At 58.6% G+C, this 27,356-nt stretch overlaps 1 protein-coding gene across 1 annotated transcript; it reads left to right on the top strand.

Moving 5' to 3' along the window:
• The first annotated feature begins 4,672 nt into the window (after positions 1 to 4,672).
• On the top strand, positions 4,673 to 24,481 carry WDR86 (WD repeat domain 86). Its single transcript, XM_042927125.1, has 6 exons — positions 4,673 to 4,937; positions 13,750 to 13,891; positions 16,753 to 17,167; positions 20,432 to 20,567; positions 23,892 to 23,995; positions 24,223 to 24,481. Exons 1-6 carry the CDS (start codon positions 4,715 to 4,717, stop codon positions 24,391 to 24,393), a joined length of 1,191 nt encoding a protein of 396 aa, XP_042783059.1. The 5' UTR covers positions 4,673 to 4,714; the 3' UTR covers positions 24,394 to 24,481.
• Positions 24,482 to 27,356: the final 2,875 nt, after the last annotated feature.

Genomic DNA, 27,356 nt, shown 5'->3' with positions numbered 1-27,356 from the left:
ACCCCCAACTTCACCCTTGCCACAGGAATAAATTGCTAACAGAAGTTCCGGAATCTTTAAAGGCTGTCTCTCAGGGAATGCTGCCAGGAGGGGCTGTGAAGAAACATCTGGTCTCCCAGGGGGTGGACGAGCATCTGCTGGAAAGTACAGTGGGTTGGGCCTCAGAGTGTAAGGCAGGCGCGGAGCTTGGGTCTCAGGGAGCCCTGTGACCTTCCAAGATCTCAGGCTCTGGGGGGATGAACGGGCGATCGCCCAGAGTTGACTCTGGGAGCAATCCGTTGAAGTCTCCGTCGATCTGCAGAATCAGGAAGGTGAGGCAGCGTGTGAGAGGACCGCGCAATCCCCAGACCTGGCACTCCGGAAGATGCCCGCCACGGTGTCACAGGTACCTCCTGTGACTTCTTCCCGGTCTTTGAAAGTTAGACCTTGGGTCATTGCCTCAGATAGAGATGCCTGGGGGAAAGTAAATACTTAGACTTTTAAGGGTCCTAGCACACCACGTGCGAGCGAGTCTCTGAGAGGACGGCCAGCAGAACGTCGGGAGCTATAGTTATTGACAAAGCGATCCCGCTGACTTCCGGGGGGAATGGGGCGCCCACAGAGCGGTGGCCTGGAGGGGTATGGATGCGACCCGTGGACAGTGCCCAGACTCCAGTCCAGCCTCCCCTCTTGCTAGCTGTGTGAGCCTGGAAGGGTTAATGTCCCTCTGTGTCTCAGTTTCCCTACAGTAAGATGGCATATTAATAGTATCTCTGCAAAAGGTTATTATGAAGGGGCCCCTGGGAGAACGTGAGACTCTTGATCTTGAAGTCGTGAGTTCGAGCCCCATGTTGGGCATAGAGATTGCTTCAAAATGTTATCGTGGGGGGGCGCCTGGGTGGCTGGGTCGGTTAAGCGTCTGACTCTTGATTTTGGCTCAGGTCATGATCTCACAGTTCTTGAGATTGAGCCCCATGTCAGGCTCTGCCCTGATAGCACGGAGCCTGCTAGGGATTCTCCCTCTCTGCCCTTCCCCTGCTCACGTGCGTGCTCGCTTTCAAAACAAATAAATAAATACACATCTAAAAAATGTTACTGTAGGGTGCCTGGGTAACTCAGCTGGTAACTCATTATCTCTGTCATGGCTTCAGATCCTCTGTACCCGCCCCCGCCCCTCCCCTGCTCGTTCTCTTTCTCTCAAAATAAATAAACTTTAAAAAATAAAAATTAAAAAAATGTTATTGTGAGGATAATAAGACCTGTAAAGCACTTGTAACACGTTCTAGCATATTCTCGGTGTTCAATAAATATTACTGTCATCGTTCTGATGGTCATACTCAGCAATGAAGATCACTGAGACGGCCACCGTCACACAGGCAGGGCCACCAAGGACTCGGGCCTCTCGGGGGTTAAGGTCTGGGTCTCCACAAAGAGACAGAGAGGGGAGCCGGGAGTCCCGGCATGTCCTAATTCTTACCTTTCTTTAATTTGGATGCTCATTTCTTCCTTCGCCTGATATCCTTCTGACAGATTCCCTTCTCTTGCCTACACTCAGTAAGCTCAGTGTCTCTCACCACAACCAAAGAGTCCTGATGGACACCAGCTTGCTCCCAGCAAAATAAAGGCAGGTGTAGAGTTAATGGGTCAGTGGACCCTTGGCTTCCGATTGGAAACACACGAAACTCATGTAAAATACGCGTAGTAGGATTAACAGCTCCAGTATGAATTAAACTTGGCTTCAGGATCCACACAGAGAACAAGCAAATGCATCATTTTGAGGGCAGCTAGAAATCTTCTGGAATGAGTGAAAACAGATGCTGCTAAACCAGCCTCCCTCCTTGTCCTTTCTAGTCACACACACACACACACACACACACACGAACAGGCACGCATGCACACACACTCTAACCATGATGCCTTGCTGGGTCCGGTGTGAATAAAAGCCACTCACAAGAGGAGAGATGCCCACAGGCAGCATGTTCGAGATCTCTGCGGGAGGGCAGAAGTGTACCGGGCACCAAGAGACAGGCTGTGGGCCTGCTTATCTCCATCCACAGAGAAATGCACTTAGTGAGGTGCCCACAGATCCTCGTTGGAACATTCGGGGAAAGACACTCTTGCCAGACCTTTGCCTGAGATTTCTCTCCAGGAAAATTCAGTGGGATCGGAGAGAAAGGAACTACCACGAGCCTTCCATGTCCTAGGCACTGAGGGATGGGCTTGCTCCCTTTAAGTCACTGATTCACTTGCATTATGTAGACAGATCATTTAGACATGAGCCTAACAGATCCGAATCTCCCACTCAACTGCGTGACTTTGTCTACTTAACCTCTCTAGGCCTCATTGTCCTCATCAGCAAAACCAGAAAGATAATATTTATCTCGAGTAGTTGTTATGGAAGTTCGAAGTTATTACACAATGTGCGATTGTGCCTGCCTTATCACTGTCACTTGATTATAGCGAAATACTGTAAAAATTCTGATAGCATAGGATGTTTTTGTTTGTTTGCTTAGTGTCTAGGGGAGGATAGAATATGTAGGAAAGATTTCTGCCAGCCTTGGAAATCATTCTTTTCCAGTCTGACCGTGGTGGCGGATACAGGGACCGGGTTTCACTTCTTCATCATCGGATGGACGCAAGATGCTGTTGAGAAGTGTGACTGGGTGGGTTAGTTTCAGGGAATTACTTGCAAGAGGCGTTAGCAGAGTTGGCCTGAAACCGGAAACCAGAGATGGTTGTTGCCTGTAGAGGGAAAGGTCAGGAGGCTTGGGAAGGTCTCTCTGTCCCAAATATCCCTCCCTCTGCCTCGTAAAGGCTGAACTCTAGAATGTAAGTGAAAAGTTTTTTCCTTTTCTTTTCGTTTTTCAAAAGTAAATGGTAGCTCAGCCAGTCCACGTCAAGAATTGTGTAGAATTCCTGTGTCAGGTGCGGAAGGACCCTGCCCTGGGGGCAGAGAGGGTAAAGGAATCCCTTTACCAGGGACCCCAAGGACCAGGACCCCAAGGGAGGGAACAGCCCAGGGAGGGGGTCTTCTGTCTCCTTTGGGTTTTCTTCTGAGCACCTGTCCGGCCAGCTGCCCGTCAGTCTTCATACCTGGATGTTGCAAGGGCATCTTGACGGTCACAGGTCCTAAGAGGAACTTACAGTCAGCCTGTGGGAGCATCTCTGAACCCAGTCCCTGTCTACGCAGTCTTAGAGTAGCAGACACCCCGTGGATCCTCCCTTCCTCCCTGCAAGCATCCAATTTCCGAAGATACTTCAGGGTGTCTGTCTTCCTCTCTCCTGCTGGATCACACCCCATCCTGCCTCCTTTCAGTCCACCTCTACCTGTGTCTTCCCACAACTCCAAATCCCACTGCCCCCCACCCCTAAACCCTTCACTGGGGCCAGCTCCCTAAGCTGAACTGTAAACTGACTCACCAGATCGAATAAATTGTCCAGTGTGCCCTGGGACCCCAATATGGGGTTTGCTTTTGGTGTCTGGGCGTGGTCAGCCATTGGGAGAAGGTCTGGCCGTCTTTGCAAAGCTACCTGGCTCCGTTACCCCGCCCCTCGGGAAACCCTGCTACTTTTAGGACCTGGAGGATCCGAGTCGGAGTTGCGCGGGTGGGGGGTGGGGGCGTCACCCCTCCCCGCCCCCAGCGAAACAGGCGGCGGAACCGCTCTAATAGGAACCAGCAGGCGTTCCGGGAGGGCTCCCATCCCAGGGTGTGGGATTCCCGCAGAGACCTCAGTGGACCGTCAGAGGAGCTGGGGTGGGATGGGGATGTCAAAAGACGGATCGGTGGGTGGGGGCCCCGCACCCCCAGCACGAGGACGGCGAGAGCCCGGCGCCGAGGACCCCGCGGCCGCGTGAATGGGTGAACCTGACCGCTCCGGGAAACCCCACCGCGCCGCTCTCCCCCCGGCTCCCCCGCCGCCACCCCACTGGCGGAACTTCTTTAGAATTCGGGGCGTGTGTGTGATTTCCCAGCGAGGGCGGGCCAGGGGCGCTCTCCAACAAGGGGACCGTCCTACAGCATCCCCCCCCCCTCAGGGCTGGGAGCCTGGAGCGGGGCAGGCTTGCCCCGTGGTGGCGCGCAGCCGCCGGCCCGAGGGAGCTCCCGGGCGTGCGGGTCTCACCCCGCCGGACCCTCGCGTCCACCTCCTCCTCCCTCGTCCCGGCCTTCGGTCCCCGCCCGGGGCAGCCGGGGGAGTCGCACGTGGGGCGGTGGGTCCGGAGGGCCGGGTGCCGGGGTGGGGGCTGGGGCGCCGGCCGGCCGGGAAAGTGGGAGGGGACAGGTTGGGGGGTGGTCTCTGAGGAGGAGCCAGGCCGGACCGTATTGTTCCACACTCGCCGCCCCGAGCGCGCGGCGCCGGCCGGGGAGGGCGTGCGGGGCGCGGGGCGCTCGGCTTCCCGGGCTCCCCCCCCAACCCCCGCCGCGGGACCCCGCCAAGAGGCCCGAGCCTTCCGGCGCGCCCGGAGACGCCGCTGCCCGGGGGTCCTCGGAGGGAGGGGCCTGCCCAGGTGGGGCGCGCGGAGCGGAGGCGGCCGGCGCCGGTGGGGGCCGGGAAGTCCCAGCGGGTCGCCCCCCTGCAGCGCAGCCCCCTCCCCCTCCCCCCCACCGCCGGGCCCGCGGGCCCGGAAGCCGGGTGGGCGGCGCGGGAGCGGGGGCCCCCACCTCCCCTCCTCCGCACCCCGTGCCCCGCGGGGGGCCATGGCCGCGGGTCTCAGCCGCAGCGAGCCGCCGCGCGGATGCCGGGGCGCCCCTCCCTAGCGGGGCGCTGCCTCCGGGGCTCCCGGCGGGCCGGCGGCATGGGGGGCGGGGGGTCGGCCCTGAGGGTCTGCGCCGACCACCGCGGGGGCATCAACTGGCTCAGCCTGAGCCCGGACGGGCGGCGCCTGCTGACGGGCAGCGAGGACGGCACGGCCCGGCTCTGGAGCACCGCGGACGGCCAGTGCTGCGCCCTCCTGCAAGGTAGACCCGCCTCGCCGCGCCCTCCCTCGCCTCGCGCTCGCCCGCCTTCTGACCTCAGCCCTGCGGCCCCCAGACCCCCCGCGCCCAAGCCCCGCCCCCGCCCGGGGCGCTCGTGGGCGGGGGGAGCGCCCGCCCGGGGCCCAGCGCGCCGCGGGCTGCGCGCGCGCGCCGGGCGGGGGGGCCCAGCCGGCCGTGACCCCGACCCGTGGGCCGAGGGGCGCCCGCTGCGTGGGGCTTCCGTCACCTGTCAGCCCAGTGCGGGGAAATCATTTCCGGTACCACGGCTGTCACGCCCCACCGGGAATCGCACCTCGGCGCGCTCCTGTGGCTAGGCAGCGCCTTCCCCTGCCTCTCGCTGTCCCTGGGGCGTTTGGCCGGGACACTAACTCTAGGAGCCATTGTGGTCACCACCAGGGCTTGCCAAGCCCCCCACCCCGCCGCACGGAGCACTGCAGCGTGCAGGCCTCACGCGGCTGTTATCCCCCTCGGGCAGACGGGGAAACCGAGGCATTCCGGAAATAAGTTGCCCGGGGTCGCGCAGCCTGTGGGGGAGGGAGGGGAGGGTTGAAATGTGAACCCCCCTCCCTTCCCCATCTGACCGCCCTGCCCTGCCCTCCCTGCAGCCTCGTTTCTTCTGGAGAATGAAGGGGTGTGGGAGAGGAATGGATCAAAGTTTCTCAGAAGGGGGTTAGCATATTTGGAAACACGATGCGGGGGCAGGAGGCACACGTAGTAGGTGGACATGTTGTTTTATAGAAGTTTCACAAACGCACACGTGTTGGTTTGGATCTGTGTACTTCGTCACACTGGAGGCCGATGCGTTTCTTTCCGTGGGTCCCTGTGACGTGTCCGCACTGCAGGACTGTGAGGTCCCTCTCCAGCCCTGTCGCTGTTGTCCCGAGAGCAGCCCCTTGAAGCACAAGGCTCTCCACGCGGCGGTTGTTTATAACCACCTGGTTTTTCCACCATAACCAGCAAGTCCTGAGTGGCCTCCCCGGGCCTTCTAAGCCATGTAGGCACAGGGAGCTTCATTAGTGGCAGATGATAACCCTGTTGGTTTTAAATAAAAGCAGTTATGGGAGATATTTCAAAGCCTGGGAGAAATGGATTTTGGATTGCCTGTTACTTGGGGGTAGGTGTGGAGACGGGAAATTCTGGTACAAACCAACACATTCCTGGCCACCCCCCTGCCCCCAGCATCGCACAGATTGACAGGCACTGACCCAAATCTGGAAGAGCTAAGATCTATTCAAAATGTTTTTAAATTTTTTAATGTGTATTCATTTTTGAGAGATGGAGAGAGACAGAGCGTGAGGGGGAAGGGGCAGAGGGAGAGGGAGACACAGGATCCGAAGCAGGCTCCAGGCTCCGAGCTGTCAGCACAGAGCCCGAGGCGGGGCTCGAACCCACAAACCGCGAGATCGTGACCTGAGCTGAGGCCGGGCCGATTGAGCCACCCGGGTGCGCCAGATCTGTTCAGAATTTAAAATCTAGCTGCATTGCCCCCCAGACACGAGACTCGTCTGGAGGGCTTTCAGAAATGTACATTTCCAGGTTGCAGTTTCAGTGGGCCCATAGTGTAGGACTCTAGAATTTGCACCTCTAACAAGCTCCTGGGTGGGTCTGAGGCACACTGCCCCCGGGGAGACCTTGGGGCTAGTGCCCATGATGGGAGTCCAGTTCGTAGGTGCGTTTCCTCCCTAGTTGAGCTCCAGGCCTTTCCAGGGTGGTTCTGGCCTGGTGGGCAGTTCCAGAGACTGGGCCGAGCCTCCAGGGCCCGCCCTCCTGCCCAGCTCTGCCCTGTCCTCACCACCCAGCTCTGTGCCTGGCAACAACCGAAACACCCGCTTTGTGGCCCTCACAGTGGCTTGTCCCCGGAGGACCCCAACAGCCTCTGTGCCCTGGCCGAGAGCCATCCCCCTCAACAGGAAACCTCCATCAAACGGAGAAACTGCTGACCACTTACCCGAATTGTTTCTGCTGCTATAAAGATCGGCACTTCAAGAATTTTCATGGACAGAAGGGACAGAATAACCTTGCCTTATCACGAAGTCACACTAATAGTGACTTAGAAAAGAGTCAGTTTGGATGTGCACTAGTCCTTGCTCCTAGCTTCTGACCCGCAGCAGCTCTGCTTTTTCAGAAAATGGAACTGAGGGCGCCTGGGCGGCTCAGTGGGTTAAGGGTCCGACTTTGGCTCAGGTCGTGATCTCGCCGTTCCTGGGTTCGGGCCCCACGTCGGGCTCTGCTGACAGCTCGGAGCCTGGAGCCTGCTTCCCATTGTGTCTCCCTCTCTCTCTGCCCCTCCCCTCTCTCTCTCTCTCTCTCTGAAAAATAAACATTAAAAAAAAATTTATTTTTAAAGAAAATAGAACTGGCTTTCAAAGGCAGTCGGTGACCTCTAGGTGAAGAAAGGCAGGTTTAAGGGGAAAAAAAGCAGGTTTAACTGACAATTATTCTGTAAAGGGAAGAATTGTATTTAATGTAATTTTCCTTTCCCCTCTTTTTCTCTTATCCATCGGGTACCTACTCATTTGGGGCACTTCATTGGCTCAATGGGGTAGGCAGCATTTCCCAAAATGGCGGACCCCGCCCTGGTCTGTTCCCGTGTGGCGAGGGACCCAGCTTGAAGGTTCCAACCCACTGTGGTTGTCCCACAGCGTCCTTGTCTCCTAACAGCATCTTCTAGCAAGATAGGGGTGCTGTTTGTTTTTAATTCCATGTGAACAAACTGCACACCCCTAATTACTGGAAGCCTTGGTGGGCGTCTGCCCATCTGGTTGACCCCTACTCACCACCAGGGAGCAGGAGGATCCATTACTAGGAGGTGGCTCTGGAGCTGGGCTGCTCCTGCTCGAATCTCATTACTTCTCTTGCCTTCGTTTCTTTATCTGTGAATTGGGGGTGACAGAATAGTCATCTAGCCTTATGAGGTTGTGTGTGTTTTGGGGGGGGGGGGCGGGGATTAAAACAATGAACAAATAGTTCCTGACTCGTACTAGTCGTCTTACCTTCCATGCCTACATCAACACGCCCGAACCAAATAAGAGGGTCTCGTTGGCACTGTACCTGGCCAGCTCCAAAGCTCTTCTTCGTTTGCTTCTCACAGCCTTATTATCCCCATTTGTGGATGAGGAAACTGAGGCTCCAAAGGGCTAAGCAGTGCTCCCGCATTTACGCAGTCAGGGCGGCGTTGGCCGGGGCCCGCACCCCTCCCTTGGCTCTACCGGGTGCCTGTGTGAGATTCGGAGATGGCTGCCCCAGAGAATTTGCAGGATGGGTTGCTAAACTCGGGGGGCTTTGTGCACTTGAACTTCAGATAAAGCAGGAAGTCTGCGCGCTGGGGTAGTCAGGGCTCGCCTCTTGGCCCAGGTGGGCCTGGAAGGGAATGGGCAATCTTACTTATTTTTATGTTTTATGTTTATCTATTTTTTTGATGTTTTATTTATTTTTGAGAGAGAGACAGAGCACAAGTGGAGGAGGGGCAGAGAGAGAGGGAGACCCAGAATCCGAAGCAGGCTCCAGGCTCTGAGCGGTCAGCACAGAGCCCGATGCGGGGCTCAAACTCACGAACCTCTAGCTCATGACCTGAGCCGAAGTCAAACGCTTGACTGACTGAGCCACCCAGGTGCCCCTTTTTCTTAAACTTTTTAAATGTTTATTTATTTTTGAGAGAGAGAGAGAGAGCGCGCGTGAGCAGGGAAGGGACACAGAGAGAGGGAGACAGGATCTGAAGCAGGCTCTGTGCTGACATCAGAGAGCCTGTCGCGGGGCTCGAACTAAGGAACCGAGAGATCATGATCTGAGCTGAGGGTGGGTGCTTAACCGACCGAGCCACCCAGGCGCCCCAATTTTTAACTATAATAGAAAACATGTAGCATCAAATTTACCATCTCGACCATTTTTAATTGTACGGTTTGAAGATAGGAATCTCTCATAATGTCCTGCCATTACCACTACCCATCTCCAGAACTTGGTCATCTTGTAAAACTGAAACTGTGTCCCCTTTGAACAATAACCCCATTTCTCCCCACCCCCGCCCCCCCACATTCATTCTGCTCTCTGCCCCTGTGGATCTGACTGCTCTGGGGACCCCGCACAGTGCAGTCATTATAGTGTTTCTCTTTCGGTGACTGGTTCATCCCACTGAGCATGATGTTTTCGAGGTTCGTCCGTGCTGTAGCAGGTGTCAGGATTTCCTTCCTTCTGAAGGCCGCGAACTGTTTTGTTGTGTGCATTTTTTTTGCCCGTTCGCCCGTCAGTGGACACTTGGGTTCCTCTCACTTGACTATCGCGAGAGTAGTTCACTGCCGTGAACTTGGCCGTGCAAACATCTCTTCCAGGCCCTTTGTGTATATACCGAGAAGTGGGCTTTCTGAATCGTCTACGTATTTTTAAAGAAGCATGTGGGGGCACAGGGAAGGCTCTCAGACATGGATCATTAGTAACTTTGTCAAAGAAGAGTTCCATCAAAATGCGTTTTTAAGGATGGATGTGAAGGAAGCCCGGGCTGGATGATTCATTTCTCCAGCTCTTGGGAGACCACTGTCTGGGGGTGGGGAGCTCCCTGCGGGTGTGGAGTGAGGAGGGCACAGGTCGAGGCCGCCTGGTTGAGGGCGTGGGCTGACAGAAGCCAGGCGGGACGACAGCGCCAGTGGCAGCCTCAGCGACAAGAGCACCAGCCTGTCCTGGCTGGGAGCTCGGGGCGGGTGGCCCGAAGCGGACTCTTTGCTGGTTTTGTCCGACACTGTCCGTTTCAGCCACCCCTTCCGTGCTCTGGGCTCACTGCTCTGGCCCCATCGCCAGGCGGCTCCGTGAGGCGGGTCCCGGCAGGAAACCAAATGGCACCCTCAAGATGGTGGCTCAAGGAGAGGTTAATAGAGGCACTTGCCAAATGTGGGCATAGCCTAGGGGAACCGCGGGACCTGTGGTTGCACCAGCAGGGGTCAAGGGGTCATCACTCCTAGCCCCGAAGGAGCAAGGCTGGGAAGTTCACCGTAGCCCGGGAAGGCTCCCTCCAGGGAGGTGTGAGCATGGCTGCAGGCCAACAGATCCTGCCCTAAAGCCTCCTGCTGGGGCTCCCAGCTGTCTGAACCCTGCGGGCAGCTGGGGGGTGGGGGAGCCACCAGGGGGGTGGGGAACTGCAGTGAGCAGCCTGGAGCCCGCCCCCCTCCCCCCCCCCCGCCCCCCCCCCCCCCCCCCCCCCCCCGGGGAGACCCAAGACTTGCCAGGGACACAGAGGGGAAAGCGGATCCGCTTTTCAAGCCAAGTGAGTCGGACACACGTTCCAGCTCCGGTGGGGCCCACGCCAGCCAGCCCACCTCGGCCCCTGGGTGGCCGGTGCCCTGAGCGGTCTCGCCAGCACGTGGAGGGGCCACTTGGAGCCTCCGGCGAGTCTGAGGGGCGCTGCCAGGGAGGCGGGGAGGGCCGGACGACATTGGCAGAAACGGAAAACCCCTGGCCTCAGCCTGTCCTTTTGAACATAATAGTTGCGTCTTATCTGCATTCTTTATCCCTTCAAAAATGTTTATTTTTAGTTTGGCTTTGTTTTGCTTATTCTACACAATTCCAACAGCTCGTGGTGGTGGTGGCAGCGCTGTGGACCCTGGAGATTTGATGGGCCCTCCTCCCCAGCCTCCCTCATCCCCTCCCCCCGTGACCCCGTAGGCTGGGGGCGGTGGACCCTGTCACACAGCCCGTGGGTTGCAGGCAGAGACACGCTCTGCAGCGTCTGCGGGCAGGGCTCGGAGCTGGGACTCGTTCAGTGGGTTTTCAGATGTGGGGGTGCCTGGCGCACAGGAAGGGGCTTGTCCCTGGGAGGGCCTTGACCACCGCGGGGATCCTCAGGCAGCCCAGGGCCAGGCGCCCGAGAGGGCAGAGGGTCAGCCTGGCCCGGCTTCAGACATGAGATTTTTTTTTTTTTTTTACATCGAAGAAATTCTTTTCATTATTAACTCTTTTCTTCAAGTCTTTGTTTCTAGGTGCTTATATTTTTATTGTATATATCTTTTTTTTTTCTTTTCTTTTTTCTTTTGTCTTCCACGGGTCATATAATCGGTCCCACATCTCATGGCCTTCCCATGCCTGGGCTAGTGGCTATGGCTTCATTGAGTGGAGATGCCATGGTTGACTCGCCACACTGTTTTCCAGTGCTTTTCTTGGCCTCCTGTACACTTGGCACTTTGCCTTCCTGCTGTCAGATGCTGTTGAGGCAGGACGGAAGCGGCCAGAAAGGGGCCGATGCCCCTGCGGAAGCGTCTCCTGGCTTGGCTGGCGCCGGGCTGCACGGGGTGGGTAGGAGACTGCGGGGTGTTCCCGCAGGGGTCTCCTGGCCCGCGCCCGCCTGCCCTGGGGACACCGGGCTGCCTTCCAGCCACGCTGAGCAAGCCAGGTGGTTCCTCAGACGGCGCTGAGCCCTCCCCACGGCAGCTCTGGTTTCAGGGAAAGTTTGTTGACAATCTTAAAATGTTTTATAAACATTTTGGGGTTGGCAAAAAAGCTGGGCTGTGTTTTGCCAAACACATTTTGCCCTCGACTTTTAAACTGACGTGTATTTTAAGGGAAACATAATCTGCGCCCTCTTCAAGTGTTTACTTAATTCACACAAACGTCGTTCTCTTAGAGGCCTGGTATATGCTATCCAAGAAGACTGAAAAACATGTCTTCCTTTCTTTTTTTTTTTAATTCTGTTTCCTAAAACCCAGGGAGTTGGGTTCTTCCAAGAGCAACTAAACTAAAACCAAGGGCCGCCCAAAAAGTGCAAATCAGCTTGAAACTGCCCAGGAGATTCTGAATCCCTATCTGATACCATTTTATTCATTTGACAGAGAGAGAGAGAGAATCTCAAGCAGGCTCTATGCTTGGCACGGAGCCTGACACAGGGCTCGGGCCCACAACCCTGAGATCATGACCTGAGCCAAAATCAAGAGTTGGACGTTCAACCGACCGAGCCACCCAGGCGCCCCTTGACCGCAATCTTCAGCGTAATTAATATAGCCCACACGTGTAGATATTTGAACTCATCAGTTTCCTTCTCTGTGAAATGGATCTTAGGTCAAACATTCCTTTGATTCTATTGGTTTTCTGGTCCCTGGATTCTTCTAAAAACACACTCAGGTTCAGTTTGCTATCAGGAGTGGTTATCCGAGGTGGAAACGTGTTGACCTGAGGGACAGGCCTCCTATGACGGGGCACCTGACAGCTTCCAGAGCTGCTCTGTGAGCCTTGATGCCACAGCCACGGTGACAGTCAAGAGACTGACAATTGCACTGTGAACAGTTGGACGGGCAGGTGCACTTGGCCCAGACCCCAGGCTCTGTGTGGCCCTCCCTCTGCCCTAGACCTCCACCCTCGCTGTATCCGTGCGGGATCCGCCATTTCTGCCAAGCGCCTAAATTCTGGCCTCGGGGTTCCTTCTTGCGTTGGTGTGTGACATCTTCCGTCGCGGGACACTCTGCTCTCTCCTCCCCACATAGGCACTGCAACACCCAGGCTTCTGCTCCGTTGACCCCGTCATGCTCTGTCCAGCGCGTGTCCCGTCGCTGTCCGTCCTTCGGGGCCAGCACTCTCTTCGAGGGCAGAGAAAATGCCTTAGTCGTTTCTGCTTCTGTATTAGTTCCCTGCGGCTGCTCTGACCACTGGTCACGCTGGGCGCCCTAAGACACAAGTGTATTCCGGTCTGGTTCTGGAGGCCAGAGATCCAAAATCGGTGTCGCTGGGGCAAAGCCGAGGTGTCGGCAGGACCACTGTCCCTCTGAACCCTGCAGGAGAGAGCTGGTCGCCTCTGCCAGTTTCCGGCGGCCGCTGGGTGCTCCTTGGCTTGGGTGGCATCAGCCGTGTTCAGGGCACCTCCGGTCACTGCTGTTTCCACAGCGGCTTCTCTGTGGGTTCCTCACATCTCCTTCTGCCCCTTCTTACAGGGACACTTGTGGTGGTATTTCTGGCCACCCTGAGAATCTAGGATACTGTCCTCATCTCAGAATCCTTCATTACATCTGAAAATGTGTGTCCCCCGCGCCCCACCCCCCCCCCCCCCAGCAAGGTAACGTTTCGTTTCCAAGAATCAGGGCCTGATACCTTTGGGACCAGTGTCTCTTCCCAAACATAAGAACAGCCACCATCCAGCATGCACTGCGTCTGCACAGCCGCCCCGGGAGGCGGGCACTGGTACTCTCCCCAGGGCCCATCAGGAGATGGGGGTGCGGAGGGGTGAGACCGGGCCTGCGCCAGGAGCTAAGCCAGGCATTCTGGGCCCGCAGGCCAGGTGTGCCCTGGGTCTCCTTGCCTCCTGCCTCCGGGACACCGGGTTGTTCAGTGACTAAGTGAATTCAAACACCTGCAAAGTTTGAAGACTGAAAGGAACCAGTGAGGAAGGGGGAGGGAAGAAGAGGAGGGAGGAGGAAGACAGAGAGAGAGACGAAGAGGAAGGAACAGAAGGATGGGGGTAGGGGCGCCTGGGTGGCTCAGTGGGTGGCGACTCTTGATCGCAGGTCATGATCTCACGGTTTGTGGGTTTTAGCCCTGCCTCAGGCTCCGTGCTGACAGGGTGAAGCCTGCTTGATACCCTCTCCTCTCTCTTCCGCTTCCCTGCACTCTCTCTCTCTCAAAATAAATAAACGTTTTTTAAAAAAGATTGGGGGCAGGGAGAGTGCCCCGGAATTTCTCCTGGTGCCCCATCGCTCCCAAGACTCCCAGACTGGACTCGTCGGTCGTCCCTGCAAAGGGCCGGTCGCTCCGGACTCCCCTGAGACACTCCCCGCCCCCGCGAGAGTTGCCACGGCCTGGAACACTCACGTGTCCGCCTCGTCCGCAGGCCACGAGAGCTACGTGACCTTCTGCCACCTGGAGGACGAGGCCGCCTTCACGTGCAGCGCTGACTGTACCATCCGGAAGTGGGACGTGCGGACCGGGCAGTGCCTGCAGGTGTTCCGGGGACACACGTCCATCGTGAACAGGTCAGCGTGGCCGGGGGCCCCCTGCCCCGGAGGAACTGAGCGCCGGGGAGGCCTGCCCGTGGACGTGCGCGGAGGTCGTCGGGAGCGCGTGGCCACGGAGGCTCAGGACGGATGTCCCCCGGCTGCATGTGGGGGTCCGGGAGGAGGTCGGGGAAGGGATGCCCGACTTGGGGGCCCCACTGCTAGGCACGGGGAAAGGCGTTGGAGGCCACGGCCCCTCCTGATGCGAACAAATTCCAGACAAAGTGGCTTAACAGGTACCTGATGGTGGACCGGGGGCTTTGCTTTGGAGCAAAACGGGTTTGGTTCTGAAGATAAGAGCCCAGAGTGGTTTTAAACCTCTCCTTTCCGTGTTGTGGTTGAAATATGCCACCCCCTCCTTCTCAAGGAGGTTGGAATTTTTCCTTCTTGAATTTGGGTCTGATCTGAGCCGTGAAAATTCCTTTGCTGATCAGATCAATTTGACACTATTTATGCAACTTGTGGTGGCTGTCTTAAACTCCGGAGGGAGGGCCCGGTATAACCAGGGGGGACGGGCACCTGCGCGCAGGCCCTCGAGGCCTCTCTGTTGGGGGTGGGGGCTTCCTGGGGGGTGTGCTGAGTCAGTCAGGGAAAGGGGTCAGGGGCTGGGCCAGGGCAGGTGGAGAGGGAGGGCTGTTCTCAGTCACAGGGGACACTGCTTGTGTGATTCACAGGCTGGGTCAGCGTGAGAAACTGGCCCAGTGGTTTAGGGCTCGGTGGGAGGGAATGGGGGGCCAGACCGACCACTAACTGACTGGGGTACCAGCTGCCTGCGGTCAGAACCTTATTACCCGGCAGGAACCAGGTAACATCTCTCAGTAGAAAGACCGGGGGTTGTGTTGGCTCAGGATGCTTCTGAGTGGAGAAGAAGGCCTGGAGGGAGCCCTCCTGCCTTCCAGCATCTGCATTGCTTTTTAAATTTATTTTAATTTTTTTTAATGTTTATTTATTGTTGAGAGAGTGAGAGCACAAGCAGGGGAGGGGCACGCGCACACACACACACACACACACACACACACACACACACACACAGAATCCAAAGCAGGCTCCGAGCTGTCAGCATAAAGCCCAACGCGGGGCTCGAACCCATAAACTGGGAGATCATGACCCGAGCTGAAGTCGGACACTCAACCGACTGAGCCCCCCGGGCGCCCCCAGCATCCGGGCTTCTATTCTCCTGCCTCTTTAGCTAGAGCAAGTGAGGCCCGGACACTGAGGACCAGGGCCCAGATGACACAGGTGGCCGAGGGGGTCATACCTCCTGCTGACCATTTCCCGAAGCTCTTCCTTGAGGAAGAAGTTAGTGACGGGGCGCCTGGGTGGCTCAGTCGGTTGAGCGTCCGACCTCAGCTCAGGTCATGATCTCACACTCGGTGAGTTCGAGCCCCGCGTCGGGCTCTGTGCTGACAGCTCAGAGCCTGGAGCCTGCTTCGGATTCTGTGTCTCCCTCTCTCTCTGCCCCTCCCCTGCTCATGCTCTGTCTCTCTCTGTCTCAAAAATAAATAAAACATTTAAAAAAAAAGTGACTAAGGAAAAACACGGGTCTGCGGGATTCTCCCGCTGGGGCTGGGGCTGGGGCGGACAGGACAGGCCACATCTCAGGTGACCAGCTTGCTCTCAGGTTGTAGCTGGAAACTATCGGCTGCTCCTCAAAAGCAAACCCGGACAATGAAGGCTAGAAATTCTAGTCTGCCAGGCTTAGGCTGAGCACACACACACCACTTTTGAGAGGTTGCTGTTCCAAACTGATAGTTCTGGGGGCGCCTGGGTGGCTCAGGTGGTTAAGCGTCTGACTCTTGGTTTCAGCTCAGGTCATGATCTCACGGTTCGTGGGTCTGAGCCCCGAGACAAGGTCTGTGCTGACAGCACGGAGCCTGCTCGGGATTCTCCCTCTCTCTCTCTTTCTCCCTCTCCTCTGCCTCTCCCCCAATCTTTCTGTCTTTCTCTCTCTCTCAAAATAAAGAAATAGACTTAAAAAAAAAACAAACAAAACCTGATAGTTCTGGATAGATACTAAGTCTTAGTGTATTGCATCACGAAGTAAGTGCTCGCGACTGTGCAGTATCCCTGGGGCCACCACGTGGAATTCACTTCTTCCCATGTTTTCAGAGTCTGGCCGGGTGCGTGCGTTTGGCCGGGGTGGGGGGGGGCGCCGACCAGGCCTTGGGGTCCCTGTCTTCTCATGCCGGGCCCGACGGGGCAGGACTCAGGCCCCCAGGGCATCACCTATGATGCCATGTGGTGTCAACTCGTCACTTTCTGTTAGAGATACACGTGTCATGAAAACCATACCTACTGGGTGTCAGGGAAGAAGGGAGTCGGACACAGAGCACGTGTCACGGTGTGCTCGGCCTGCCTAATGACCCGTGGGCCTTGAGGACCGCCCAGCGGAGAGCGGCGTGGGCCGCGTGCAGGCGGGACGTCTGCTCTCCTCGAGGTCTGGCCCTCCCCCTACCTGCGCCAGGCTCGCCGGCAGAGGGAGCACCGGGCGCCTCTGAGGGTGAGGCGCGGCGTCCTGACCGCTCTGCCCCCACACTGGCCACACACGCCGGTTCCAGGTGCTCCCTCAGCCGCTCCCCTGGGGGGGTGTGTGGACAGAGCCCGGGACGTTATGCGGAGCGCCGCGTGAAGACAGACATGTATGTTCCGAGGGCTTCTTAGCATTTACCAAAATGAGACGGCGCGTCGTGGCCACGTCCCGCTCGGGGGGCCCCTCTGCTCCTCCCACACGAAGTTCCCTGGGCTCCCCGGACACGCGGGACGGCAGACAAAGGGCCCCCGGGACGGGCCGTGGGGCCGCCCTGCACGGTGTGACCCCTGCCCTTCCCTCTTCCTTCCAGGATCCTGGTGGCCGACAACCAGCTGTTCAGTGGCTCCTACGACCGGACGGCTCGAGCCTGGAGCGTGGACAAGGGGCAGGTGTCCCAGGAGTTCCGGGGCCACCGCAACTGCGTGCTGACCCTCGCCTACTCCGCCCCCTGGGACCTGCCCGGGGCCCCCTGCGCCGAGGAGGCCGGGGGGCTGCTGGTGACGGGCAGCACGGACGGCACGGCCAGGGTGTGGCAGGTGGCCGGCGGCGGCTGCTGGCAGACGCTGCGGGGCCACACGGGCGCCGTGCTCTGCCTTGTGCTGGACACGCCCAGTCACACGGCCTTCACCGGCAGCACCGACGCCACCATCCGCGCCTGGGACATCCTGAGCGGGGAACAGCTGCGGGTGTTCAGGGAGCACCAGGGCCCCGTCATCTGTCTGGAGGTGAGATCCGCCCGGCCCTTGCCTGTCCGCCAGGGAGGCATCCTCCCAGCTGCCACGGACAGGGGGAGGGGGGTGGGGCTTAGACAACGGAGATGGAGGGTCTCACGGTTCTGGAGGCTGGAAGGCCAAGGCCAAGGTGCCAGCTTGTAGCCGGACATCTTCTCTCTGCGTCCTCACTGGGTCTCCCCTCCGCATCCAGAATTCCTCTGCCGACAAGGACGCCGGTCCGACCGGATGAGACGCCCACCCTAGTGAATTCAAGTTCACTTAGCCACCTCCTTCGAGACCCTGTCTCCAAAGACAGTCACGTTCACAGACCCGGGGGTTAAGGCTGTGCTCCACACGCGAATTCTGGTCTCCTCACACGTTAGGTGAGGACTAGGTCTACCAACCCACGAGCCCCCGGTCCACGATTCCTAAATGCAAACGTTCCAAAACCTGAAGCCTTCTTAAAGATTTAGGCTCGGCAGCAAAACTTAGTTGGTGGCAAAGCCTGGACAGAGAGGAGGCTCGTGGCAATTCGTTTTTGCCCGCTTCCTGGGAATATGCACCCTGTTGCTGTAGAGACAGGAGCGTGCTGCTAAAATCCAAAAGCTCCTGAAACACGACCGGCCCCAAGATTTTGGCTCGGGGCCTCTGAGCGTGAAGTGGCGCCCACCCCCGGGGGGTTGAGAGGATCCGGATGGATTCGCTGTAGGCACAGCACGGTGGCCGTGCACGGCTTGTTCTGCTTGTTTCTGCTGCTGTTAAGCATCTAACAGACGTGCTTACGTTTTCTCATGGGGCACGTGCGAGGACAGAGGCTCAGAGAGGGTCAGCAGCTTGCCACACGCCTCACAGCTGGTAAGGGGCAGAGGAGGATTGGGACCCGGGGCTGAACACGTCACCTGTCCTCGTGACCAGCAGCTTAGAAAGGTGCGACGGGGCCTGAACCGTGGGGGAGTCAGGGGGCCTCTTCTGGCAGTTCCGCCCAGGAGGCGGACTGTCCAGAGCCCCGCTGTGCCCCGCAGCCTGGCCCGGTGGCTCCTCTAACCCCCGTGCTGGTGCACCTGCTGCTGTGAGCTGAGCGGGGAGAGGCGTGCACCCCAGGGCCTCCACGGCAGAGTCCCAGGCTCCCAGGCTCGCAAGCCTCATCCTGCCGCCTGTTTGGGTGGATCCCGTGGCAGGGGCGTGGCCCGTGAGCCCCACCCCCTCGGAGCCGTCTTGGCTGAGGGAGGTCTTGCAGGACCTGCGTCCTTTGTGATAGGCCCCCGTCAGGGTCTGTCTGCTTCCCCATCTGCGTCGGGCCTCCTCTGGCCTCCCCAAACTGCCCCGCTGTTCCCTGTGGGCGTCTCCCCGGGAAAGCAGCCCAAGGGAACGGCGAGGCCCCAGGCCGCCAAGGGCGACACGCTTGGAGCGTTTCCTTGGCCTCGGATTTGTGCTCTGAAATTGTGCCGCTTGGTCACTTTTAAACACAGCGTGGCAGTCCCCACGTTGTTGGGACACGCTACGTGGGGAGCAGGAGATAGCTCCCCTCCGCCCCGGCAGCCGCGGGGTCTCAGCGCCTCCTCTGCGTGGGCTGAGCGGCACGCAGCCGTGGATGCTGGGGACAGCAACAGATGCCGGGGAACGGTCAGGAAACACGGGGCAGGGGGCAGGCACAGTGCGGGGGGCGGCTTGCCCACAAAGAAAGAGGACAGCACAGGGGCGCTGGAACATGGGCAGGAGCTGAGCCCCTGCAGGGTGCTGCAGGTAGCCAGAAGACTGAGTGACGTCCTGAGCCCTGCTGGAGCCCCTTGGGCATGTGGGTGTCACACGTGTCCCTGTTCTTGGGGAGGGGACAATAAGAGAGGCCAGAAGTCAGGCTCTGTTGGCCGGGGCGAGTCGTAAACTATCAGGACTGTAGGGCAGGGCCGGGGAGAGGGGCCGTGTCTGTGTCCCCCTTGTGTCCTCCGGAAACCAGCGGCAGCCTCCGCCTCCAGGAGGCCGAGTGTATTCCTCGAGGTCCTGTGAGTGGCCCAGAGCCAGGTCTGACCTGTGCCGTGGCTTCGGGTGGAACTAGAACCTGGGCTAGCGAGAGTCCTGTCCTCTGGGATTTAAACTGGGAGATGACGTGGGGAAACCGGGTCAGCCGTGGGGACCGGAGTGGAAAGCGGCCCAGAGCGTGGCCGGGATCGGGCTCTCAAGCTAGGAGGGCCTGGGGCAGGTGGAGGAGGCCAGTGGCCAGCCTGTACGTGCTCCAGGCCAGCTGCCTGCTGCCCACTCCCCCCCCCCCAAGGGCCTCATCTTTCCTAAGCCCCCAGGGGTCTCTGGGCCCCGGGAAGGGCCTCATCTTTCCTATGCCCCCAGGGGTCTCTGGGCCCCAGCACCATCAGGAAGAGCTCTCTCCAGGGCTTCTCGCCTGCCCTCCTCGCCCAACTTTCGCTTCTCTGCATCACTGCTACCCAGAGGTGTTGCGTGGGGTTTTGTTTGTCTAGAGGAATCTGCAGGGTTCTTTTAATAGTCTTTCTTTGCAGTTCCTTGGGCCAGTACACTACCTTGGCAGGGGGTGCTCCTGGGAGGGGGCCTCCCCAAGCCCCTTCCCTTCTCTCCCAGGCCCTTTCCTTACCTCCCACCACACCAAGCAGGGCTGGGAATGCCACTCTAGTGAGCCGGGGCGGGCAGGAAGTGGGGGAGCCTGTCTCCAGGGCCTCTTCCCTCCCCACCAGGGCAGCCTCAGGCGCAGGAGGTCAGGACCCGGGACGGCCCCCGGGTGGCAAAGATCTACCTTGGACATAACTGCGGCCAGTCAGGGTACCTCTAGACCTTTCTCTTTCCTGTATGCACCTCTGCGTGCAAAGGTGCAGAGTGAGAGCCCCGCCCCGGGAGCCCTTTCCTCAGCCAGAAACCCCTGGGGCCGGTGGATTCGCGTTAACCTTCCCAGGCACTGCCTCTTCTTCAGTAGGGAGCTGCTGAAGCCGTAATGACAGCACCGCGAACCTTTCGTGGTCCTTGCTCTTAGGGTGCCGAGCGCTGTACAGGCCCGCTCTGCACCCCCCGAGGGAGGCGCGGGCAGAGTCAGTGACTTGGCCCAGGGCAAAGCGACAGGATTCTTGGGCGCCGGAGTGGGCCGCTGGGTGGGTCCCGCAGGCCGGGCCATTTCCTGCCCATCCGGTTTCCAGGGAGACCCGGACACGCCCCTCCCCTGTTAGCCAGAGAGATTTGGAGGGGGCCTCCGAGTCGCCTGCTGCCGCCAGCAGGACCGGAAGTCTGGTGCTGACCCGCCCTTCTCCCCCCTCCCCCCAGCTCGTGAACCGGCACGTGTACTCGGGCAGCGCGGACAGGACGGTCAAGTGCTGGCTGGCAGACACGGGGGAGCGCGTGCGCACGTTTGCAGCCCACGGACACAGCGTGAGCGCCCTCAAATACCACGCGGGCACCTGTAAGTGAGCCTTGTCCCCGGCGGTCCCCACGCCACCCCAACCTGCCTGTGCCCTCCACTTCTTACCCTACCAAGTCCTCCCTCACTCGGGGCCCCTCTGCCTCTCTACCTCTTACTCGACTGTTCCCTTCGTGAGCCTCAGCGGCCAGTCGGGAGGACCAACAGCCCACCCCCCTCCACGCACATGTGCCTGCGGCATTATTTCCAAAGAAGGTCCAAACGAGGGTGTGGGGATTCCTCCCTGACTGCACCCCACAAGAACGTGCAGCAGCCTGAATGGTCGGAAGTCCCAGGGTTAAGAGCACTGTCTCACCAACACATTCTAATTCTCTAAGTGAGACAGAGACTACTTACTCCAGCCAGACCTGAGGGCCGCGTGCCTTTGGCTTCACCCGGCATTAGGTTTGACTACAGACAAGAGCCCAGATAACAGTGCTTTAAATGAAACCGTGGTTTATTTTTCTCAGGTAGAATTTCAGAGGCTGGCAGTCTAGACAGGAATGGATGGTTGCACCAAGTCAGTCAGGCACCCAGTCTCCTTTGATCACTTTGCACATCACCCTTAGCACATATCTTCTATCCTTTAGGGGACTTCATGGTTTAAGATAGCTGCTGGAGCTCCAGCCATCATGTCATGTTTTAGACAGGAAGAAGAGGGAAGGGCAAAAGGATGCATCTCTTAGCTGAGTAGATCCTTTTTTTTTTTTTTTTTTTAAGTTTATTTATTTTGAAAGAGAGACAGAGAGAGCGCGCAGGAGCAGGGGAGGGCCAGAGGAGAGAGGAAGAGAGAATCCCAAGCAGACTCCACACTGTCAGTGCGGACCCAACATGGGGCTCAAACCCACAAACCGTGATATATCATGACCCGAGCCAAGCATCAAGAGTCAGATGCTTAACCGACTGAGCCACCCAGGTGCTCCAGCTGAGGAGGTCCCTTTAAAGATTTTTCTTAGGGGCACCCGGGTGTCTCAGTCGGTTAAGCAGCCGACTTCAGCTCAGGTCATGATATTGGAGTTCATGAGTTCAAGCCCCGCATCCGGCTCTGTGCTGACAGAGCCTGGAGCCTGCTTCAGATTCTGTGTCCCCCTCTCTCTCTGGCCCTCCCCTGCTCATACTCTATCACTCTCTCAAAACAAAATAAAACAAAAAAAGATCTTTCTTGGAAGCCCTGCCCAAAGGCTCTGTGCTTATACCTCTTTGACCACAGCCTGCAAGGACTAAATAATAAGATCTCTTATCTGGGATATTGCTTCCAGGATGAATCAGGGCTAGTTTGGAAAGAAAGACAGACAGACTGGCTTATCGGGTAGGCAACAAGCCGTCTGGCCCACAGGTCTCAAACTGACACACCTGAGCTTTGCTGGCTCTGTCCCGCGGGCTTGGCACATGTTCACCCCAGACATGCCCAGAAAACAGACACTGTTCGAAGAAGCAATCGCCCTCCCCCCCCAACCTCATCACATCACACCTGCATGGGAGTGGGGCTCCCAGGTTCCTGAACGTATCTGTTTCCCCAAACAATCCCCAGCGTTATGTGTTGCCATCAGCACCCCCTTCCCCCCTCTTTTTACACACACACACACACAGAGGGAGCAGAGGGGTGGGAAGAGACACAGCAGAAAATTCCAGTTGATTTCACAGCACAGGTGTTTGATGAAGGCAGAATGTGGATCTCTGAAAATAGAGCCTGAGATGCCCTCAGGATTTAGGTGTCTGACACGGAAAAATTATTTTTTCCTTTTTCCTGTGTCCAAGCCTGTAAGTGTGATTATGGCTCTGCTCCCAAGTCAGAACCTCTAATGTAAAAAGACGAAAGCTGTCCAGAGCGCCTCACCTTGGCAGCAGCTGGGACGGCCCCTACCTGCTGCCCGCTATTAAGGAAATTGGTCCGTGGTCTTTGCCAACAGGGTGCAGGCTGATCAGACTGAATTCCTGACCCTCTTCTCGCCCACAGGGTGCCCAGCAGCCACACTGGGTTGGGGGAGGGGAAGCAGAAAGGAACAGAAGAGACCCAGGAAGGAACCCGCCCTCCCCCCAGAGCCGCATTCACCAGTGGCTTTAGCAGCAAGGCTGGGAATAGGCAGGTGAAGCAGTTAGCGGGGTAAGGAATAGATCTCCGAGGCTAGGGAGGCCCCATGGCTCGCTAGGCTGCTGGGTGGGGGTAGCAGGTGCTGTGGGTAACTTCTGCTGCTGCAGCTGAGGTCCTCTGCGCTAGGGTGTTTTCCTGTGAGGAGCAGGTCGGAGGAGGGCTGGTTCCTGATACCCACAAGAGAGGCCCTCAACCAATGACTGATGGGAACTGTGGATTAGTCGTCCAGCATCCTTGTCCCCCCCCCCCCCCCCCCCCGGGCCGCCGGGGAACAACTCTTAGACATGCTCTGCACCCTCTCCCAAGGGCCCCAGCAGTCACCTGCTCACTAATACACCTGTATGGGCCTCCTTCCTTCTTGTTTCTCTCCCCACCTCGTGGAATGCGCTCACAAAGTGTTTGCACCCAGATCCTAGTGTCAGGGCTCACTTCTGGGAGAACCCAGGCTAAGACAAAAAACAAACGAGGGAGTTCTTATGGTCAGTGTCCTCAGTGTGGTCCCTGACCAGCAGCAGCAGCACCTGGAACTGGTTAGACATGTAGGTTCCCAGACCTTTTAACACAGACACTCAGGTGGGCCCGGCAATCGGTCTTAGCCAGCCCTCCAGGTGATCACCGGAGTCTGGGAACTCTTGACCTAAGTTCTAATGTAGGAAAAGGCACAAGGAAGGCGGAATCCCGGGGCTTCCCCTGTGAGGGGTTGGGCGGGGGCACTCTAGCGAACCCCAGAGGCTCTGTTTGGAGGGCCAGGTTCATCACCGAGGAGGCGGAGGAACGAATTTCTGGTTGGTCCTTGCCCCAGTAGGCTGCTCAGATGGTGGGGGTGTATGACTGCCCCCACCCCAAGGCAGGGAGGGGCTTTGTAGCAGGGAAGCCACGCCTCACCAAAGGCTTAAAAGGCTTCCACCAAATGGTCTGAGAGGGAACGTGGGTCGAGGTGGTTGGTACTCAGGAGGAGTAGGAGCACCTGAGAGGGCAGCGCCGGCGCAGCCGCAGTCGTGCGGAGCTGGCCGCGGCGCAAGGAGGGGGTGGTCACCCTGCATTGCCAGGCACGTGGTAGGATAATGAAGGTGCCGCCTCCTTCCTTTCAAGGGGCTTCTGCTAGTTCCTATTTGGACCCTCTGGCTTCCCCGTGAGGCGGGCGGACGGGCGTCACCGTTCCCGCCCCGCCCCTCCCTGCTCCCCGCCCCGCGGCGCCCGGAGGAGGTGGAGGCAGCGTGGCCCTGTGTTCGCAGTGTTCACGGGCAGCGGGGACGCTCGCGCGCGCGCCTTCGACGCCGAGTCTGGAGCGCTGCAGAGGGTGTTCCGCGGTCACGCCTTCGTCATCAACTGCATCCAGGTAGGCGCTCCCGCCCGGCTCCCGGGCTTGGAGCAAGGGCGAGCCCGGCGGCCTCGGCGGGGAGGGGGAGGCCGCCCCCGGCGCCCCGAGCCCCGGCTCCCCCGGCGGAGCCGGCGAGGTAGGTGGCGTTCGCGCCGCGGCCGGCGGCCGGAGCTGCGGGCCCCGCGGCGGGAGGGCTGGCCCCGCGCCCCCGCAGCGCCGCCCCACGCGCCGCCCCGCGCCCGCAGGTGCACGGCCAGGTGCTCTACACGGCCTCGCACGACGGCGCGCTGCGCCTCTGGGACGTGCGCGGCCTCCCGTGCGCGCCGCCGCCGCGCCCCGCCGCCCCCGCGCGCGGCCGCTCCCGCCTCTTCAGCAACAAGGTGGGCTGCGCCGCCGCGCCCCTGCAGCCGGCCTGAGCGCCCGAGACCCACCCGCCGGCGGACCGACGGACCCCCGCCCGCGACCTGGGCAGTGGGCTCTGCCCGTCCTCCGTGTCCGTGGACTTTGGCAGCCCCGTCCCGTGGAGGGGGACCGTGCTCGCCCTCGGGGACGGAGTCTCCTCCGCCCTCCCCTCCAGCCCGGCCCCCCCCCCCCCCCCCCCCCCCGGCCGAGTGGCCCCCGCCCTCAGGTCTGCGCCTCTGGCCCGCGGGACCCTCCCGACCCAGGGTCTGCGGCCCCGCAGAGGTCCCAGAAGCCAAGCCTTTCCTGGGAGGAAACGGGGATTTCTTCAAAAAGCCACCGAGCCGCAATTGTCATTAGTTTGGCAAACTGGAGGACACTCGCGAAGAACCGAAATACACGCCTTTCAAAGCGCCCTGAAATATGTCTTTTGTTCCGCAAACTCTCGGCTTCCTCTCAGGAGGAGGAGGGGTTCCCGGAACCGGGGGGCTCACGCACCCGGCCTGGGCCTGCCCCTCCTCCGGGGCGACGTGAGGGGCTGAGGCCTGATGGCCCCTACAGTGTCACTCGCGCGGGGAGGGGCCAGAGGGCGAGGACCTGGCTCTTCAGCCTGTCTAGGTGGCGACGGGGACGCGTCACCCCTGCTTCGGAGCTCCCGCTCTGCGTGAAGGGAGGAGGGTCCCTTCCCTGCGGTCTGGCGTGGGGCTCGGCGCGTTCTGCCCGCTGCGTCTGGGAGCCCTCGCTCCCTAGCCCTTCTCGGTGCCGCCGCTGCGGCTGCAGGGGCCTGCCAGCCATGGCAGCTTCCCGGGGAGCGGAGGTGCGTTTCAGGGAGGACGGGGAGAGGGACCACCTCGAGTACCTGCGCCGGTATCTCTGCGTCGCTGGCAGAGAGGCCGCTCGAGTGATCAGACGCTCCCCGGTGGCACAGCCGATGCCGTGTTCCTGCGTCTACAGCTTTGGCTCCCGCGTCATCTCAGGTCCCCCGTCCCGTCCAACCACAACAGAGACTAGAACACACAAGCTGTGATATCCCCGGAGAAACAGCCGCTGGGTGCAGATGGGAAAACAGGAGCTGCCGCATTTTTTGTTCTCCCGCCTGCCTCTCCGGGAAGAGAGCAGGAAACGGAAAACTGTCGTTTTGTATTTACGTGGCAGAATATGCTCAAGGAATTTGTTTCTACAACACACAAGCCTTTGCTAGAGACGTTGAGGATGTAAAGACCAGATAACCAGGTATCCTCTGCCTTTGATAAATAACATTGAATAGGGAAGGACAGAAGTACTTAGGGACATGGGCGGGAAATAGGGTCAGGACCCGGATCACCAAAGCCAAGAGCCGGTGGCATTTCACTGGAGAAGGATGAGCGTCAGATGTGGTGAGGGCGGCACGTCTAGCGGACACACACCTGCACCCACTGCTGCCCGGAGTTCTCGAACCCCTAATGGCCCGCGTATTCGGCCACTCAAATCTAGACCCCCTGCCCGCCTTTCAGGGCGCTCTGTGGTTGCACTCGGCAGTCCCTTCGACCTCTCTCTGCCCCCAGTCCATCCTCTGGTGGGTCTAGAACGGCTGTAACCTCACGAATGTGGCGCACTTAGCCTGTGCTGCCTCCTCATTGGCCCCAGGTCTGGAATGTTCTCCCTTCTCCTCTGACTCTCCAGGGAGAGCTTCCTCCAAGGCCTACCTCCTCTGTGACTCAGCCTCGCCATACTCTTTAAAGACTTGGGGGCAGATTTTCATCACAAGTGTCCTTTGTGGCTTCTCTTGCCCTCCAGAGCGGGGAGTGGCACTCAGTCACTTTCTGTCTAGTTTCACACCACCAGCTGGAGGCAAAGCCAGGACCGGAGCCTGTCTCCCAAGTCCGGACGGGCCGTCCTTCTTACGTGGTATGTGCCCAGGACGGTCCCTCACTCGAGAACTGGCTTCCGTGCGTCTCTTCACGAGAAAATGAAGCCGCGTCCGAGCCCTGCTCGCGTGGCTCTGCTTCCCTAGCCCGTTTATGACCGTCAAAAGAGCCCTTGGGAAGCTAGAAGCCATGCCTGGCCCAAGTCCAGGACAGGGATTGGCTAAAAGCTGCAATTCAGACCCGAAATCCGAGTGAGACGTGGTCTCAGGCGAGGCTGAGAGACCCTGACAGCCCAAACTCCCCTCCCCGCTGTGTCGTCCTCTTCCCCACCGTCAGCCTCTGCCCTGCTCTGGACGTCCCATCTTTTTAGAGGACGTCGATGGCAGCAAGCACCTGGAGTCTAAAGGAAACTCCAGACCACCCAGACATTTTCAGCACGTAGGGCAGCGTAGGGAGTTTGAGCAACTTATTGCAAAGTTAGGCTGACGATTTTTGAATACCTTTTCCACCTTTTATTTCCAACCGTATCATCCACTTGAAAAGAATGACAGAAAAGATTCCCACCCACCCAAACTGGACGGCTGTTGAAGCTCTGTGAAAATGATTAGTGAAACAGCTGAAGCATTTCCCCCAGCCCGTCGATGGCAGTGATGTGACCCATCTGCCCTCGATGGTCACAGGCGCTTCCAGAGACTTCCGGAAGGGCAGGAAGAGGAGAGGCTCAGGAACACATCTGGCACGGCTGCTGCCAGCCGTGTCCTAGTGCTGGGACGGGTTTTCATTTAACACACATCTACAGGGGAATGTGCGGTGCACCGAGAGTGGACACGTGAGCCATTAAGAGGCCAGCTACGTACCTTTGGAAGCAGTCTTCTGTAACACAGATACACCAAAGAAACCCACAAACCTGGAGAAAATATATCTTAATAATCTCTGACAGGTATCTCAGCCGGCAGGGAGTTTAATATGACAGCACAGCATCTGAGAGTGCTAATGAAAAATAAGGTGCTTTGGTCAGCATTTAAGGACTTTCCTGTTTAATAAAAGGATTTTATTTTTGTAAAGAAGAATTTTGCACGTCTATAAATTCTCAACTTCAACCTTGAATTACAAGTGCATACTTTACTAAACTA

This window comes from Panthera leo, chromosome A2 (genome assembly GCF_018350215.1).
Source record: "Panthera leo isolate Ple1 chromosome A2, P.leo_Ple1_pat1.1, whole genome shotgun sequence".
NCBI lineage: Eukaryota > Metazoa > Chordata > Mammalia > Carnivora > Felidae > Panthera > Panthera leo.
The sequence above is the reverse complement of the archived record's forward strand: the minus strand, read 5'-3'. Positions and strand labels throughout refer to the sequence as shown.

Bases quoted from the DNA above. Each gene is read 5' to 3' on its own strand.
- WDR86 (XM_042927125.1), top strand. From the start codon at position 4,715: ATGCCGGGGCGCCCCTCCCTAGCGGGGCGCTGCCTCCGGGGCTCCCGG. The intron at 4,938-13,749 runs GTAGACCCGCCT...CCTCGTCCGCAG, and splicing joins GTGCTGCGCCCTCCTGCAAG to GCCACGAGAGCTACGTGACC. The intron at 17,168-20,431 runs GTGAGATCCGCC...CCCTCCCCCCAG, and splicing joins GCCCCGTCATCTGTCTGGAG to CTCGTGAACCGGCACGTGTA.